The sequence below is a fragment of the Triturus cristatus genome, chromosome 1_1, assembly GCF_964204655.1.
Source record: "Triturus cristatus chromosome 1_1, aTriCri1.1, whole genome shotgun sequence".
Taxonomy (NCBI): Eukaryota; Metazoa; Chordata; class Amphibia; order Caudata; family Salamandridae; genus Triturus; species Triturus cristatus.
Genome location: NC_140579.1, coordinates 601,744,549 through 601,764,300, shown reverse-complemented (window position 1 = coordinate 601,764,300; position 19,752 = coordinate 601,744,549). Strand labels below are relative to the sequence as shown.

Genomic DNA, 19,752 nt, shown 5'->3' with positions numbered 1-19,752 from the left:
GGCTGCGCGGTCCGACGCCCACCCCAACAGCATCTGTGCCCGCAGGGTCACGGTAGGCAAGGAGTCACCATCCGGGCCTAGGAGGGGAGTCGGGTTGCCCACCTGGCTCCTGAAGACCGACACCCCACCACGAATCGGGGGTTTGGACCGTGTGGCGCCTGCGGTGAGAGAGTAGAGACAGAGGGGTTGGACCCGAAGTGTTCCCTGCGACCCGGACAGAGTGGGCTATGCCCACAGCTAAGAAGAGGCAGGGCAGGGCAGGTCGATTAAGGAGTTGTTTGGCTAAGGTCCGGCCGGCCAGATGGCTTCTGGGGCGGAGGCTGGTGCCTCGAGAGGAGCGGCGACGGAGGGGAGTGGAACGGAGCCCGTCACCAGGGCGTTCCTGGAATCTATGTTCGGCGCATTGAGGGAGGACATTCGCGCACTCAAGCAGGAATTCACCTCGGAACTAAAGGAGGTTCGTCGCGATGTGGATTCTATTGGCGAGAGGGTAGCGGATCTGGAAGGAAAGAGCGATGGCCGAGATGTGGAGATCTCGGAGCTACAGCAAGAGATCATACGGCTCCATGATCAACAAGTAGACCTCCAAACCCACCTCGAGGACATGGAAAATCGTTCCCGTCGTCACAACATTCGGATTCGGGGAGTGAAAGTGGATGATGGGTCGAAGGATCTGTTCGCCTACTCACAGAAGCTCTTTAATCACATTCTGGGCAACCCGCCGGAGGCTGAGATCTGAATAGATCGTGCGCACAGAGTAGGCCCTCTGAGAGCGTCGACGGCTTCCCCGTCGGACATCCTAGTGTGTGTCCAGGACTATCGCACTAAAGAAACCATCCTCCAGAAAGCACGCCAGCTGCACCCCATTCAGTTTCAGGGTCAGTCACCGGTTCTGTTTCAGGACTTATCTGCACTCCCATTGCAAAAGCAGCGAACATTCAAGCCTGTCACTATGCACCTTCAACAACACGACATTCCCTATAGCTGGGGTCACCCTTTTCGGCTGGTGTTCCGTAAAGACAATAAACTGTTCCAATTGCGTTCCTTGTCGGAAGCATGCACGATTCTGGGCCTTGATCCTCCGGATGGGGAGACCGGCGGGGAGTCTCCTAAGGTGGGGCCTGAGAAATCCAGGGCTCAATGGCGCCAACAGAGTTGCAGGCGTCGCCCCAAGAGGCCCCCGGCGGCAGCCATAGCGGAGAGCCAGAGATCCGCTCTGGAGGCCGCCTCCATTGGATTAACATGTCCTGAACCGGTCTGCCTCTGCACAGATAACTACCGGCTAGCTGCATCCTGCGTCCTCAGAGGTGGATCGTTGGCGGGAGGGGGGCTTCCGTTCCACAGGGGGAAGATCTTACCCAGATGTTTTCTCACCGATCACTGACAAGTGATGGACTAAGAGTTCTTTGTAATGGTTGCGAGTTGTTTTTGATAATGTGTTATTGGGGGTTTGTTGGGGGAGGGATCCCGATGCTCTGTGTTTACCTTCTTTGTACAACTCAAAAGTCTGATGGTGCCCACACACGGCCCCGACCACCGTTGGACGCGCTGATAGGAGTGACACCGAGGGGCGCCCACTTATGGTTGCAAGTGAGGGAGGATCGTGCACATGCCTGTCACCACACTTAAAGTTCTTACCCTTAATGTGAGGGGTCTTAATAATCCCATGAAGCGTAGGGCTGTTCTGTCCTGTCTGGAAAACTCCCAGGCGGATCTGTGCCTTTTACTGGAAACCCACTTATTGCTGAGAGATTGTCACCGTCTTAAGTCGCGGAAATTCCCAACTCAGTTATTCTCTTCGGCCGCTACTAAGACAGCGGGAGTAGCGATACTAGTGGCTCAGAAGTTCCGGGGGGAGGTTCTTCACAGAGTGGCCGAGATCCGGGGAAGATTACTGGTCTTCCGCTTTGCCCTAGGGGGGTCAGACATTTACGGTTGGTTCCCTATATGCCCAGAATGAAGACCAGGAACGATTTCTACACTCCGCTCTGGTAGAGGCTACTGCCACGACGGACCGCAATATTATTCTAGGGGGTGACTTCAATCTTGTGTTTGACAATCACAGGGACAGGTCCAGTCAACGCACCCATCACAAAGGGGCATTGTCAGCGGAAGGGGTTGCACATATACAGGACCTGGGGCTTTGTGACCTATGGCGCAGCTTTCATCCTCACTCAAGGGAATATTCATTGTACTCTAACGCCCACAAGACATACGCTCGACTGGATCATTTCTTAGCCTCCGACTCGATCCGCACACTCACGAGGACGGTGGAGATTGGAGTGGCAGCTTTGTCGGACCATGCCCCGGTTCTGGCCACTCTTGCCCTTCCGCCCACATCCCGACCAGCCAGGGTTTGACGACTCAGGGACACTCTACTGCACCGATTAGACATTGTCCAACACATACGTCACGCCATAGACGAATACACGTTACATAATGCAAACTCAGACACCACACTGGCAATACAATGGGCGGCCATGAAGACGGTAATCCGGGGGGAATTTATAGCTTTGTCGGCGGCAGACAACAGAGAGCGTGGACGTAAGCGGGACGATCTCATGCAGCGGACCCGGGAACTAGAGCAGATGCACCAGAGAACAGGAGCCCCGAGGGTGTGGCGACAGCTTAAAGCCGTACGTCACCAGCTAGCGGCGTTGGATCAGGATAGAGCGGAATTTGCGGCATTGCGGCTGAAGCATGCATACTACACCGGTGGGGATAAATGCGGGCGTCTCCTTGATCACAAATTGCGGGAAGTACATCAGCAGCGCGGGGTCAAGACTATCGCCCGACCGGATGGCACCTGTGCGTCCGAGGACGGGGCTATAGCGGAGGTGTTCCATGACTTCTATGCAACTCTTTATGCCGGAGACTCACTGGATAGCTCGGAGGGGGCGGCCTTTCTTGATTCCGTTACTTTACCTACATTGACTGCGGATCAAGCTGACCATTTAGATGGGGAAATTCGGCAGGAGGAGGTCATAGCAGCTATATCTCGTCTGAAACTGGGGAAGGCACCCGGCCCAGACGGCTTCTCCACGATTTTTTATTAGACGTATTGCGCCGTGCTTGCCCCGATCCTCACCCGGTTGTTTAATTCCTTTGCCACTCCAGGGGCAATACATAGGGATCTCTTGGAAGCCTCTATAGCGGTGATCCCCAAACCTGGGAAGGATAGATCCCGGTGTGGATCGTACCGCCCAATCTCCCTCCTTAACGTAGACCTCAAATTATACACAGGGATCCTGGTAGCCCGTCTTGGTCCCTACATGACTAGCCTCATTGACCCGGATCAAGCTGGGTTTATCCTGGAACGACAAACGGCAGATAACACCTCATCGAGAAGGCTACTCGGGTGCCAGGCGAGTACATGCTGCTGGCCATTGATGCCGAAAAGGCATTCGACCGAGTACATTGGCCGTATTTGGAACAGGTGCTGGAGAGGGTCGGGTGGGGGAACGGTTTCGCACATACATATTTAACTGCTATAAATTTCCCACTGTGACGGTTAGAGTGAATGGCCACACTTCCTCCCGATTCCATATTGAGAGAGGCACGAGGCAGGGATGTCCTTTATCCCCCCTTCTTTTCGCCCTCTATATGGAGCCTCTAGCTCAAAGAATACGGCAAAACCCGGAGGTACGGGGGATCAGATTCGGGGGGTTTACCCGCACTATTAGCTTATATGCAGACGACGTGCTGATATCGCTCACCGAGCCGAGATCCGCGTTGCGGCGTGTTTGGCAGAATTGGACGCCTTTGCCCGAGTTGCGGGATTCAAGGTGAACACTGATAAGTCTATGGCCCTCGATCTGTCCTTGTCAGGACCTACACGGGATTATTTGCAGTCCGTACTTCCCATTCAGTGGGCGACGGACGCGATCCCCTACCTGGGGATTCAGTTGGCTCCCTCACTTCAAGCAGTAGTTGAGGTCAACTATACTATTTTGCGCCGGAAAATGCGCCGGGAACTGGGCCGATGGAAACACTACCCCTATCGTGGTTGGGCAGGGTGGCGGAAGTAAAAATTACTATTCTGCCGCAGATCCTCTATCTCTTCCGTACCATACCTTTTCCGACCGCTGGCCGACTGGATTCGCCGGACCCAATCCGAGCTGGCCCAATTCATTTGGAATGGCCGGAAACCACGCATGAGACGTGCCTTGGTAGTGCTCGCTCCGGAATTCGGGGGACTAGGCGTCCCGGATCTTCAGCTCTACTTTCAGGCGGCACAGTTACGGTACCTGGTGGAGTGGAGTAGGTGGGAATCCTATAAACACTGGCTGTTCCAAGATCAGGCGGTGGCGGCTCGCCCCTTGCAGGCCATACCGTTCCTGCGTAGGCCTCACAGACCTTCTAACCTATATGCCTCACACATCACTCGAGTCCCCTTAGAGGTGTGGGATGCCACTAACGCCAAACATAACCTCACAACCTTTCCATCCCCGCTCACGCCTCTGACAGACAACCCCGATTTTGTCCCGGGGATGGATAAGGCGGCATTTTCAAACTGGGAAACGGCAGAGTGCCGGTTTTTGTATCATGTCTATGACCCGGAAGGAGTTCACTCGTTTACGCAAATGAAGCAGGAATTTGGGTTTCAGGAGGCAGAGAGACATCGGTACTTCCAGGTGAGGCACTGGGCGCTCCAACCACAGGTCCGCTCTGGGGCAGACAGGAGGTTTTCCTCCTATGAAAGATGGCTTCTCACGCGTACGTCCGATCGAAAACTCATATCGGACCTTTATAAGACACTACAGTTGACACATGCACACACTCACAACCCCAGCAGGGAAAGGTGGGAACGGGAGTTGGGTAGAGGAATGGGACGACATATACTATAGAGCCAGGCATTCAGCATATCACATGGGACTCACGGAGACATTCACAAAGATAGCGACATACTGGTACTATACCCCGGAGCGCTTACATGACATGGACCATACCCGGGATGCGACGTGTTGGCGCGGTTGTGGCCAAGTAGGCAACCTAGTGCAACTACTCTTGGAGTGCGCACACATTCAACCGTACTGGACACAGGTGTTGGATGAGGTGGATAAGCACTTCGAGACGGAGATACCACGCTTTCCGGCATACGTCCTATTGGGTCTTCCTAATCCCGTGACCTATCCATTGAAATCCCGTAGAGGAGTAGAGGAAGGCAGATCGCTATAGCATTGGGGTCTCCAACACAAAACATTCTGGCACATTGGCGCACATCTGCGCCCCCAGCCTTCACGGGTTGGTTACATCGTCTGTGGTATGTCTTGGGGATGGAGAAGCTGGCGCTCACCCTGGCAGGGGAGGGAACTAAATATGGGGAGCTGTGGCGAACATTCCTGTTGATGTTGGCCACTGAATTCCGAGAAGTCACATGCCCCAGGTATCTAAGGCTGCTACGGCTCGCAGAGGTGGGTCAAGCTGGGGGTGAGAGGCATGGTCAGGGGGCCTAGATATAGCTTAGAGGGGAGGCGCGGGGCGGGATAGGTGGGGAGGATGATGTTTTATTGTTTAATTTTGTATATTATTGCACTGCGGGTTATGTACAGTTACGTATTATTATACAGCCACCGACTTTGGTGGTATTCACATCGCATCACATGTCCACAGCGGTCTGTATGTGGTTGTGTCTTTGGTCTTGCAAACTTAATAAAAATATTTAAACCCAAACCCATCCTCAATTCCACTGAGTAAGGAAAACAAAAGCATCCATTTGTAAACTATGTACAGTATCTACCACAATCATGTAAGCTGCAAGTCCATTCCCGTCACTTTGCTGATACTTTTGGGTATTTATATATAGGTTTAGTTTATGGACCATATCCTCAAAGAAGAGAGTCTAGAGATTCAGGAGATAGCCAACTTAGGCCTTCTGGAGCTCTGTCTGGTATCTCAGTTGTCCATTGCATGAATCTGTTTTGGGACTCTTGGCCACAGGTTTGAATCCCAGCAGGTCCACCCAGCCTTCAACTTCCTGATATTCAGTGCTGAATGCCCTCAAGACGATTGTCTGCAGTTATTGTCTCCATTCCAAATGCACCTAATATGTTATGGAGTCAAAGCAAGTGATCTATGCAGCAGCAGCAGATATTTCTGTCATCTCAGCTTTTAGATAGTGCCATGGAATCTCTCTGTGGCGCTCTCTGACTAACTCTGCCTGCATAAATGCTGATGTGCAACAAGGGATGCTGAACCTTCCGCTCACAGGTAACCCACTCTTCGGATCATGTGGAGAGAAGTGAAGTCTTTTACGTTGATTTTCCTGGGAAGATAGAAGCGGGGTCTTATAAGTTGTTGGCTCTGGAGAAGTGGTCATTCTTCCAGTCCTCCATTCAGGATCCTACATGATCTCCCCAAATGCACCTCAGATTACTGTAGTGAATAGTCAACAGGCATAATGTTCATAGTGAATAATAAAGAGAAGAGTTTATGGGTACCAATTTTGTCTGACATAATATTTGTGGAGTGGCCCGTTTTAAAGGATCTTTGACTCACACGTTTTTGAGAAATCTTTATTTATGACAATTACTTATTATAGAAACTTGTACGTTAGGAAAGTATCTGTTTCTCTCTCTCTCACCTTCGTTATATATTTATATTCTACATATCCCATCTTTCTCTCTAAATGTACTTGTGTCTCTCGTTCGTGGCATTTCTGCTGAGATCCTGAAATGTACAAGATGCTCCAAGGAACATTGCATGGAAAAAAAATCTGAATTCCACTTAGGTCTACCCTGAATAATATTGTTGCCCTGCCTCCCGGTGGATTTCTTTCTAAAGGTGCATGCTATAGATCCTGCTGAGTGGGCTACAGACCACTACCCACACCAAATGAGATGGATATAGCTACTCTTTTTCCTTCACTCTGATCTAACCCTCTCTCTCTCTACAGGATGCCTTGTTTTATTTTTTTTCATATATATATATTATGTCCATGTGTTAGATTGTGCTTTGACCAAAACATTTTAATTTTAAAGCAGTAGAATAGAAGTTACACCAATGAGAACGCAATATGAATCTCGGTGCTCTATAGAAACCAGCTTTTCTGGAAATTTTTTGTTTTTGGACATTGTACTGCAGTCTTGTATATCAATCTAAGTAAAATGGTCTTTTTTGCTTTCCCTATTTCTGCCTACCCTGGTGACTTTGTATTCCTGTGTATCCTACTCCTATGTTCTGTTTTTCATCACGCCTTCCCTACTCCTGATTTTTTTCCAACCAATAATTCTCTCCATCTCTCTTGTACATCTGTGTAATTGCTGTTATGACGTCATCTGTACCCCTTGTAATTTCAAGCTTCCCCTCCATTTCTATTACTATGCTTCTCCTCGTCTTCCTCTTCATTTTGCATTGATTCTGCACAGCTCAAATGCGTGCCCCACTTTGTCTCTTGCCCTCCCTCTTATCTGGCTCTCTTGGCTCTTACCTGGTATTAATCAATCACCTCCACTGTCTCTCTCTCTGTTGGAATATGACTGTCTCTCTCTCTCTCCATGCCTCTCCTGCTTCCTTTCTTTTTCCCTCCTATTACTTGTCTCACATTTAGCATCATAACCCAAAACGTGTGTTGTGCGTTCTTTGAGAGCATATTGAGAGATCGACCTAATCTTCAGTTACCACATGGCATCAATAACCCACCTTGGTGACAGAGTACGCAGTGCAAAGATTAAAAGTGGTAGCCGTACTCAAACACACCCTTTGCAAACCCAAGCAAATGCTTCACCCAACATGGGAAATATAAACTTGTGTGAGAATTGTAAAAAAAAAAAGTTAGGTGTGTATATTTAATTACAGATTACTTTTGGGCACATGACATATCAATCTATACAAAGGGTAACTAGGATATGCAGTACTGTACAGAAAAGAAGATTGGAAAGGGCAGTTACAGTTCCAGAACAGAAAGGCGAAACTGTGTGCCTAAGACATGATTATCAGTTGAGCTAGAAGGCATCAAGCTGCTTCATTGAGAGCTCAGGGGGAACACCCAAGTGGAAACATCTCCTACATGCCGCTGGCACACTTGTCTGCCAAAGCCCTAGTCTATGCAGTTAGAATTTGGATTTGTCCTAGCTAGCCCAGAAGGAAATGGGACTCCCAAGTTGTAAAGACCTTTGTTGGTCTAGGGAAAAAGGCAGGCACAGTCACCATCATAGTCTTGGAATTTTCAAAAATATTTGTTTGCCTAATTCCACATAACAAGGATGCATTGTGCGGTGTTTAGGACTCTCTGGAAAGCCCCATGTATTTATTTGATGGTAGATGCACCATCAATGAATGTGCAGATTGGGGTTCACACTGTCAAGATCGATGGGAAGTGCCACCATGTCCATCTGTATGAACTTGTGCTCTCTGTAAGGGTCCCAATTCTGTGGGGGCTTTTAGACAGAGATTGTCAGTTGCAGGCTTTAGCTGAAGCAATGATCTGTGTCATTAGCAGCCAATAAAAGACACTGGATTCCAGAACTCATAAACGTGTGAACCCCTGCCCTCAGCCTCTGCCTCCTGTAGGTGTATTTTTTATGCAGAGGTCATTGCAGTGCTTCTGCAGGGACTAACTGTCGACTCAATATTCCTATTTGGTTGCTTTTGTTGCTGCATTCTTTGCATAGTGCTCAGATGGCCCCAGGTCATATGATGCCTTTGCTTGTCCTGCCTTTTTAGTCAACAGCTCTTGGCATTTTGGATTATCCATTTGTGGTTGTTCTATTACATTGATGTGCCATAAGGGTCAAGCTTGCAGAATGCGGTTGGCTAAAAACACAAGAATGACTGAAGGTGTAATGTAGAACATAGGACTATCTGGAAGGTAAGTTTCTCACTTACTCTTTCTGATTCCCTGCTTTCATCCCTTGTGACATTCCATGATACATTAAGAACTCTATTATTTTCGTCTCCCTAGTGCCTTATCTTCTTGACAACAACTGTGCTGTTTTGTACCCAGCTTGCCTGTATCTTTCATTAAGTACCTCTTTGCCATTTTTTCACTTCTTACACACACTTTTCTTCTTTACTATCTTTACCTTTCATTTGACTTCTGTGCACTACATTTCTATTGTTCCTCACTTGTGAATGTCCCTTCTTCCCTGTTCCTCTTCCCCCGCCCATACCTCCTTTCCCCTTGCCATTTCTCCCCCTGATCCCTTCCTACCCTTTTTCTACTTGACCCATTTTCCCATGTGTCTTTCCGTCGCACTTGCCCCTGTGCCTCCTCTCTTCTGCCCCTTTCCTGGCACCTATGTCTCTATGTGAACACTGTGTTTCTGTATTTTGTTGTGATGCTGATATGGTCTTACCTTCCTTCCTGTCTCAATCCCTCCTTGAGCATTTCCTTTTTCCTATCATGTCTCCCTGTAACTGTGCTGTGAACTTCTGTGTTGGATTTGTCCCTCCTCCACTCGCTCCATCTACTATTTATAACTGTGATGTGAAGCTCCCCCATTGATATTATTTATAATCCTTTTTTCCAGTTCCTTTCCTCCTCCCTTATACTTCTTGTTGCCTCAGTCTGTATTTTCCCTTCCTTATCTCCCTCCCTTATCTGTAGTGTAATGGAGGTATCTTACGGTCTCTTCCCTCCTTATCTCTCATTCTGTCCTTTCTTAGCCTTTATCCTCTTTATTCTTTCTCTCATTGCCTGCCTTCTTCCGATCTCTGCCATTCCCTTTTAATCTCCTTTCTTCTGTTCGGTCCCCCTTAGCTTTCTCTTTCCCTCCAACCCATATATAGCTTTGTCATCAAGCTGTTACAACTTTTTTTCACTGATCCTGCTTACCTTTCTCCATTCTTCCCTCTACCTGCCCTTACTTCATTTCCTTGTATCCACTCTCTCTATCCTCTCATATCTCCATTAAGCTGGTGTGAAGTTTTTGCTGGTTCCTCTGTTCTTTTCCTTCCTTCTTTTGCCCCTTCTCCCTATCCCCCTTGCTTTTCATACTCCTAAATACCCTTTACACTTAGCTGTGAAGCTGCCTTACCCTGTAGTACCTTCCATCTTCCATTTACCTATCCTTCATTCTCTTCTTTCTTTTTCAGATCCTCTTCCCACAAAGGTGTGAAGCTGGTACTTTCCCACAGTTCCTTCTTTGCACTCCTACTTCACTCTATTCCTCCTTCTGCCCCACTTAAAATACCTGAGGTGTGATTTGTGAAACTCTTACCTCTCAGGTTCTCTCCTTCATTGACATCCTTTCCACCATCTCTCATCTCTTCTCCCTGCTCATTCCCATATCTCCCTTTATAATTGTGATATTGATGTTGTCCTCTCCCGCCTTTCATCAGTCCCTCTTTAACCCCTCTACAATCTTACAATTAATGTTGTATGACGCTGTCTTACTTTCTGGTTCTCACTTTCTCTGACATCTTTCCCACCTTCCCTCTGTAGTCGCAACATAACTATTATAAGAAGCCCTTACCCTATTTCTTCCCCTTCCTCCTCTCTGCATTCTTTTCCATCCTCACTCTTGTTCCTCCCTACAACTGTGGTGTGAAGCTGTCTCACTTTCTGATTCTTTGCAGATGGACGTAGTTTATACATTCCAGACCAGCTCCAGCTCTTTGCAAGGGGCTCTCAGAAGGCAGCCCTCCATCCTTAGCCAGCACCATGACGTTAAACATGTCTCTAGCCCAACCCATGTAGCTCTGTCCTCCGCCAATTCCACTCCTACCACTTCTGCTGCTGCTTCTCCTCCTTCTGCGGGCAGTGAGTGACAGTCTCTTCTCGTGCATGACTTAAATCTTCATCAGTGCTCTCGCCACACTCACTCTGACCCAACTGCTGTGGGTCCTTTTTTTCTCTTTTGCATTTCATTTTATTTCTCACCCAGCACGATGCTAATTGCCTGCTCAGAAAGCGTTGCCTGTTGTTAACTCTATAACCTCTCTAACCATTTTCAATCTTTTCCTGTTTTTCTCTCCTTTTAGAGTTTTTTTAATGTATTTTTACTCTGTTTGCTTTTTCTCATAGGATCTCTGCATTCATCTGTCAATAGAATATGTGATCCACTAGAAAGGGGGAGTGCCTAAGTGGTCACTTACCCCCACGGTTCTAGTTTTCTATCTAAATCTCAGAATCTCTGACACGGCTGTATTTTAATGAATAATTTCTTGTTTTCTTACCATATTCGTTTTAAACTGGCTTAATAACCTTGACTTGTAGCTTTAGTGCTGTGACTTTCTCTCCTCCAAAGCTCTACTCAAATGTAATTGGAAGTGTGTGCGTTTAGAAATTGTGGGGTAAATTGGCTTTGTAGTAAATTGGAGTGTTGTTCCCTATACAGAACCCCTTCAATGAACCACAAATTTGTTTGTGTGTTGGTTTGAGTTACTTCTTTGCGGTAGTGGATTTCCTTAGTTTTTTTGGTTTGGAATCATTTTGCTGCGTTTTTTGGCTTGGAGGGGATTTAATTACTCTGGAATTTCTTGTGTTTTTCTGGAAAACAATGCTTTCTGGCTGAACTAGAGGCATTCTTGAGCCTTCCCTTCCTAATGTGTATATTTGTTTGGAGTGAGACTTTTGAGGTTGGCCAGTATGGAAGTGGTCCATGTCTCCGTTTTGGCATTGATTATAAATGTATGTAATTAATATTTATAGTGCGCTGCTTGTCCAGTGGTGGTTTTGAATGACTCTGTTCTGCATCATAGTTTAGACATGTGTATTTCTAAGTGCTGTCCCTGTTGTCTTCAGTGCTTTCAGGAATTGGCAAACCTGAAACTTTCAGTGTTACCAAATTGCTCATGGATGGTCCATTCTAAGTGTCTCCAGTGCTACCTGGTTGTTCAAGAATGGTTGGTTCTAAATGCCTCTGATGCACGATTAACATAGGTGTGCGGTTAATATCTTAGTGCTGTCTCTTTGAGCAGATATGGCTGTCTGCATTTTCAGAGCTGAGCATCTTTAGAAGTCTCTGGTTGTTCCTGATTAGCTCTGTCTATGATGACACTATCCCATTTCATCCGTAATGGACCTCTTTGGCCACCCAGTTTACCTTAGCAATCAGCCTTTACTTCCTGAAATTTGTTCTAAGTTTTATGCAGCGTGGCTTAGTAACAAAAGGACAGAAAACACACCACTTGCACTAGAATTACTCGTGCTAACATTGTATTGCTCTATGCCGAATAGCCTCTTGTGGGTCAACATGAAAAACAGACACAGACAGCTGTGTTATTCCATGACTATCTATAACTCTAAGAGACAAAAAGGAACACTCGCTTTAACACTAAATTGAAGTCCTCTGAAATGTCCATTATAATTTAACTAACTTTCAGGTGCAGCCAAGGAAGTTGATCAACTGGAAGAAGCAGTGGCACCAGTTGGATGGTTTATTCTTCACTACCATCATTCTCTGACCTGATCCACAGCTCTGGAAAGGACCTATTGTGGCTTAGTAGAATTTGTCTGATTAGTTCAGGGCTATCCTAAGGAACGGACATCCTTGGATGGCTACAAGACCAGCACTGGTCCATTTCAGGACTCATAAGGGTTGATTTAAGGTTTCTGTATGTACACAGAGTAGTATATCGCATGTGTTATGTATGTAATCATTACCATCAAAGAGGTTAAACTAGGGTGAAGGGAGTAATGTATTTGTAGCTTGTGTGGCAGTAACATATGGTCTGCATACTCCTGACATCTAGTGTTGAGCCTGGACGCTTGCAACTTGTTTTTCTTCAAATATATCCATAGTAGCTGTTGTGACTACACCCTTGGTCCACAGTGCACCCATTCACTGGCTCCATCTCAAATTGTTTTTTTCCACCATCGGGCTCCGATTTTTAGGAATGCTGCTCCAGGTTCGACACACTAATTCGTACAGGGTCTTAGTTCTCCTTTCTGGTCCAACGGTTCCCTTTCTAGTCCCATGAAATGAATAACATATTGTGTCAAGGAAAACTTTGGTTTCCACCGTTGAGACTTGGGACCAGATGGGTAATGTCCAGAAGACTCTAGCACATTGCAGCCTCGAGGTGACATAGTTTCCATAGTTAACTGATGCTTCCTTTAGAATGCATCTAGGGCATCATTATGGAATGTACTCTATTCCACTTTTACTAGAGGTATAACACAAATTACCCCTGGAGCAATTTTCACAAGATCTGCAACATCCTCCAGAAAGCATCTGTCACAGCAGGAGCAACTCTAAATCTGATAGCCCTCAACACAGGCCATGGGAGTGACTAGAGTTCACAGGTGGATGTCAGCCACAGTGATGTGTGTATCAAAAGATTACCCGAGGACCTCAGCCCTACTCTTTGTGACGCTCTTATCAGTTCCATATCCTTCCAGAGATGTGCCCAGGCCCCTCCCTAGTTGCCTTTCGCTAAATCAAAGAGTACCCTTTGAAGTGTACTGAAGAGCTTGGCTCTCACTTCCTCCACTGTGTCCAACCCAGGTTACAGGAGTGCAGCAATGCACAAATCTGTCTGGGGGCAGGGGGGAGTGGATTCCTTTACTTCTTCTCCTCATGTTCCTCCAGTCAGCACTGGGTCTACCACAAGAGAAACACAATCTTCCATGTATTGTACTCTTCAGAGGAAAACAGTCAGCCAGCACATGCGTATAGCATACACGCATTGCACAGCACTACATCCTTTATGTATTGTGCCATTCACAGGCACATTTACACCCAGTACATGCATATGATATACACGCACTGCATAGCACTGCTTTATCCCTGTATTTTACCACTCACAGGCACACATATACACAGCACATGTGTACCGACACACAATGACCAGCACTCAAAACCAGCCTTTGTAGTCCAAAGGTGAGTAAAGCACACAGCAGCAGAACTTTATATGAGTGGTAACACAGGTAAAAAGGACATTTCCACTCCTACATATCGCTACACGGTATGCTGCCACCACCTTGCTTATGCTGCTTAACTCCTGGTAAATGTTGTAGCCTTTCACCACTATGAGGGTAGCGCATTGGGCATCCCATCCGGTGCAAAAAGACTGCAATCCATGAGACAGGCCTATGTTATGGCACGCATGCATGATTCGTGTGCGTCAAGTCCACAAAAATCAGCATTAGGGATCCAGACATCATTACCGTTGGGGCACTCAGGGTAGGGAAGCACATCCATTATCATAGGAGAGATTTTCCATCCAACCACCAACCTCACCATACCCTTCACCACAACCACTACCACCACACTCTCGTCCAAGATACTGACTCCAGCCAGTCCTTATTATATGCAAGACCTATGGAATTAACCCTGTAGGCCGCAGGGGGGAGATGATCCTTGGAAGTATTATATGCTAGACCTACAGGATGAGCAAGACATGGAGCAGGACCCTGCTAGATATCCCCCAAAACTGACACTATGGCTAGTATGCAGTAATTCAAAGGGCTACACTACCACGTGAAACTCCATACTGTGGAGGGGCAAGAACTTTATTGTCCAAACCCTATCCAAATCAGAATGCACAGTACATTATCTGCCAATGCGTAAAGGGATGCTAATGTCTGCAAATGACAACTTCAGTTGTCACTGTAATTGATGAAAAGAAATATAAGCTCACCAAAAGTGACCCAGCCTATATTCAGAAGCCAAATATTTCTAGAAAATCCTTCATAGTGCACAAAACTGCAAAAGGGCCTCTGCACAGTTCGGGGGGGTCCCCTCACCTGACAAGAAGTTCAACAACATCGATGCTACTAGAAAGCAGGTACCACTTGGGGCAGCTACACACTGGTGCTTGCTAACTCATTGGGCCTCCTATTCAAATATGATCGCTACTACTGGAAGGAGATGGAGTAGCTGTTGCTGCACCTACCAGAGGCCCAACGAAAGAGAGTAGACTGATGCTGATCCCTTAGATCAAGGTCACTACCAAGGTTAATGCTCATATTATGTGTGCCCTTGACGTAGCAGACACAACCACTATGGGTATAAACACTAGCACACTTCTCCGTAGGCATGCCTGACTTGAGGTGTCAGGGTTTAGTCCTGAGATCCAACAGCACCTCTTAAATGTTCCTTTTGATGGTGAGCTTCTGTTTGGCTCTCAGTTCCACCATATGCTCAAAAAGACCAAAAAGGACACTGACATAGCCAAATCTATGGGTGTGATACATTCCGACAGTCCTAAATCTGAAAACTAGGGGAGGTACCAAACCAGGGAGCTTAGGTCAGAGGCTTCCATACCAAAAATACCAGTACTCCTGTCAGGAAACTCAGGCCGAAGTACCTCCCTAGAGAATCCTATAGAACTATTGGACTTGGTAAGGCAGAAGTCGTTCACCTGCTCTAAAGCAGTGCCCGCCCTTTCCTTCCCCCATCAAATCACACCTGTCAGGGGAAGACTGAGGCACTTTCTACCACTGTGGAAAATAATCACACCTGATCAGTGGTTCTTTCCATTGTGCAGGAAGGATACTGCCTTGAACGTCACACAACCACTCCCAATATCCTAACTTGCTGCCACATACCAAGTTCAGATCACTTTCACCTTTTAGAGGAAGAGCGTCAGGCACTTTTGCAGAACAGGGCAAGGTAACCAGTACCTGCATACCAACACAGTGCGGATTGTATTTTGTGTATTAGTTAATCTCCAAAAAAGAAGGCTCCTTCTGACTGATTCTTGACCTCTGGCCTTCGACGTCACTGTACCTTCAAGGGTGTTCAGAAAGTGCCTAGTGGTAGTAGCAGTGCATATGCTCATAAATGCACAGGCATCTTTGCATCCTTAGACCACTGGCTGATCGAGAGCAAATAACAATGCCAGGCACACACTCAAAAATCAGTGCCTCTCCTTCACAGCCTAGGTTTCACCACCAATGCAGAAAAATGCATCTCCAGCCACAGCAAGCTCAGCCCTTCCTTTGCTGAGTCCAAAATGCAGTGATAGGCAAGGCATACTCCATCGATCAGAAGGTGATGGCATTCCATTAGCTGCTACCTTCTTTTCCAGACACTGTCCCATTACTGTTCGAAATGTCATGAAACTGTCGAGCTTGATGGCTTCATGCATAGCAGTTGTACTGCACACCAGATTCCACATGCATTCGCTACAGGAATACCTCATGAACCAGTAGGCATAAGCGGAAGGGTATTAGGAGGTTCTATTGTTGGTTATAACCGGGGCCTAGCGCACTCTGCATTGGTGGAACAACAAAAATCTGTTGCTCTGCCGGAGCTATCTAGACCCCATTCCACAGGTGACCATCACAGCTGATGAGTCTCATATATTGGGGACCTCACCTCTACAAGATGACAATCCAGTGCATATGGGCACCATGGTGCCACATAAACTACCTGGAGCTTCAAGCCATCAGCCCTGAAAGTGTTCCTCTCACTTCTAGGCGGGAAATCGGAACTATTATAGACGGAGAACACAACAGTTGTTGTTCTACACCAGAAAGCAGAGTGGCACCCATTTTCCCCACCTCTCTGTGCTAGCTCAAAAGATTTGGCACTGTGCAATCCTCACCAGCATTCACCATCCGGCAGAGAATTTGCTTGTAGTGGAGAATGACTGCTGACTCACTAGGACACTTCAGCAGGTCCACATGTAGGAACTCTATTCACAAATCCTTGACAAGTACTTCCAACGGTGGTGGTAGACTTGTTCACCACTCCTGAAAACACAAAATTCCAAACCTTCGCCTCCAGGTACCCGTACTCCGGTCCATGGATGTAGATGGACTGGTCATGGATACTAGCCTCCATTTCTACACCTCTCCTCCTCATCACATGGTAATGAAGATGAGGCAGGTATCCATGACTCTCATCCTAGTGGAATCAAGCTGGGAGAGGCATCCCTGGTATTCTCTGCACCTAGGGATCTTAGGCAATGCTCATGTGAAGCTCCTGCATAACTAGTACTCACTTAGAATCAGAGTCAGCTCAGACAGCCAGATACCAAACAAACAGCTGAACCTCGCAATTTGGCACTTAGATTTCTAATGTTTGGTAATCTCAATCTCCCAGAGGAATGCACACATCCGATGGGAAGCACGAAAAAGCCTACTACTTACACCACAAAGTAAATAAGGTTTCTGCATTATGGCATCTCCAAACAATTAGACCCATTTAAAGTTTCTATATGGGAGTTAGTTTGTTACCTCCTACAGTTATTCACGGCATGCCTTGTCTACACTTCCATGCGTTAACACTTAGCAGTTGCAACGTACCTTCAAAACAGACAGCACTCTTTCTTGTTTAAATTACCAGTCTTAAAGACATTAATGGAGGCTCTAAAATAGTCATACTTCCAAGGACAACTCCAGCACCCATCTGGAACTTCAATATGGTTTTCACATGACTAATATGTCCTCCCTTTGAACCCCTACATTCAGTCGGCTACAGTTCTTGATTTTCAATATGACTGTCATAATTGCTATCACCTCCCTCAAATGCACTAGCGAGCTTCAAGCTCTTACAGTTCAAGAACTGTTTATTCAGGTTCACAAAGATAGGGTGTAGTGCTTGGCACCAGCCCCAAGCATCTGCCTACGGTTGTTATCACCGTTCCACATGAACCTGACCATTGAGCTCCCATCTTCTTCCATAACCAGAGTCTGTAGCAGAAAGGGCCGTTAACATTCTGGATGTCAGGAGAGCTTTCATGTAGTACATTGATAGAACTCAGCCTTTAAGAACATCTATTCAACATTTTAACCTTCATCAGACCCTTTAAAGGCTATGTCACATCTAAACCCCAACGTTATGTAATGTCAATATGGCTGCCTTGGGTACAGTTATTCGGTCCTGTGGTCTTAAGCTGGTTTAGTGTGTGGATGATACACAGGTGATGTTCTCCATTGATAAAAATCCAGCCTATCTCAGCAAGCCTTTAAGCCTTGTGTCATCCTAGTTGCCCAGTGGATGAACCACGGTTGTTTGAAATTAAATGAAAGAAATCTGGAATTATGATTTTTATTGGCTCTCAATTCAACTGGTCGCCTGATTGGTGGCCTAATGAATTGGAAGATGACCCTTGCTCCTACGGCACGGCGTAAAATCAGGGTGTCAAATTTGACACTGAATTATCCTCCCACCCCATTGTCCTCTGTTGGCATCAGTTTTATTTTTATGCTCTATTAAGAGATTTTTGAACATCTTGACTGGAGCAGAGCGAAAAACAGCCATGCATACTTTGGTTACATCCAGACTGGATTATGGAAACTCACTTTATCATGGTCTTCCTCAGTGTTTAGTTTGGCAGCTTCAGCTCCCATGTTGATTTTGAAGATACCACGTCAGCACCATATAACATAACATCTCATATCATTATAGTGGCTCTCAGTGAGCAAGAGAATTCAATTTAAAAGCTTAGTCCTTACATGCCAGGCTTTTCATGGTATGGATCCCAAGTGTTTGAGTGAACGTGTAAAACATCATCATCCCACCAGGGATTTGAGATCGTCAAATCCACAACTGTTAGCAATTCGTAGGATCAAGCAGGTGAGGAAAGATGAATTACTTTGCCTGGCATTGACAACGAGATTTGCTTAAAAAAACCTACTGAAAACCTGTATGTTTAGATCTGCTTATCGAATGTACAAGAACGCTCATTCTGCCTTCCTCCAACGTACTGTAGCACTGGAATGCTCATTTTAGGTAAATGGTGCGCTTTACAAATTATTCAGTCATTCATTCATTAATTGCAAGGTGGATACTTAAGTGTGTTCAGACTTGCTGCGCTAAAGCCAAATGCATGCTTCCTGTGAACCCTAGAGCCCACTCTAAACGCATAAAGGACCCGACTTGACCCTTTTTAGGTAAAATCCTATTAACGGATATCTGCAAGGCTGCTACTTAGGCAACGTCACATATTTTTAGCAAGCAGTAATGTGTGGGCATTCTAGCACGTCAAAAGGCATTTTAAGAACTATTTTTTTAACATCTGCATTATCTGATTGCTAGCCACCACTTCGGAAAGTGTCTGCATTATTCTCTCTGCACAGCATATGTATCTACAGCCACACATGCTACGAATGGAAATTGTTACCATCTAACCATCTGTTCGCAGCATATAATGATGTAGATTGACATGCACCCACCCTCCTCGTGGAAGCAGGTGATAATCAAGGATATTTTCCATGTATTTTAATTCCATTCGCTGTGCACACTACACTCTGTCTTCCACACTGCTCTCCACTAAAGCTACTCGCCTGCTAAACGGAAAACAATCTGAGGTGGAGCCATTGTACTTGTGTCTCGAACTTCTTCGAAGAAAAACAAGTTGCAAACATTTAGGTCGAACACTGGATGGCAGGAGTATGCCGAGCACACAATTCTATAGCACTACATGCTACAAACAGATGATTATGGGGTGAGTAACATTTTCCATTAAGTCTATAAAAAGGAGTACACTTTCTAAATATTGATCAAGTCAACCAAGTCTGGAAGCAAAGAAGTACCTACCAAAGAGTAATAAAACGGCTAACAATGTTGGCACTTGGTGATTCGGTCATGGCTGGGTTATCGGCCCACTAGCTGATAAATATTAAAGTGCACTACTGAAAAGAGAAAGCAAGGATACCATGAATCTGGGAATAAATAAACTTAAACAGCTCAAAGTGGTTATATTTCAGACAAGATGGTTGCACATATTGGTATTTCCAGTCTGAACACAAGCTGTACTCACTTTACAGAATCTATGCTTATGGACCGTAACTACTGTTGGAGATCAACGCAGCAAAGATAAAAGCAATGAATGTAACAGTTCTGGGGTGAGGAATTTAATAAAAATATCTACTTGCCCATGGGACAGGATGCTTCATAAATCTACTGGGCCTGA

The 19,752-nt window shown here is 46.2% G+C and overlaps 1 protein-coding gene across 4 annotated transcripts in view; it reads left to right on the top strand.

Moving 5' to 3' along the window:
* The window catches only part of LOC146870694 (plasma membrane calcium-transporting ATPase 4-like), a 1,872,989-nt gene that overhangs the window by 1,801,193 nt on the left and 52,044 nt on the right, over positions 1-19,752 (top strand). The window contains exon 23 of one of the 4 annotated variants that reach the window (XM_085646147.1): positions 10,519-10,635. The exons of the other annotated variants lie outside the window; for them this stretch is intronic. Coding sequence (XP_085502273.1) covers positions 10,519-10,635 — 117 coding nt within the window. The remainder of the gene's footprint in view (positions 1-10,518; positions 10,636-19,752) is intronic. 4 annotated transcript variants of the gene reach the window in all.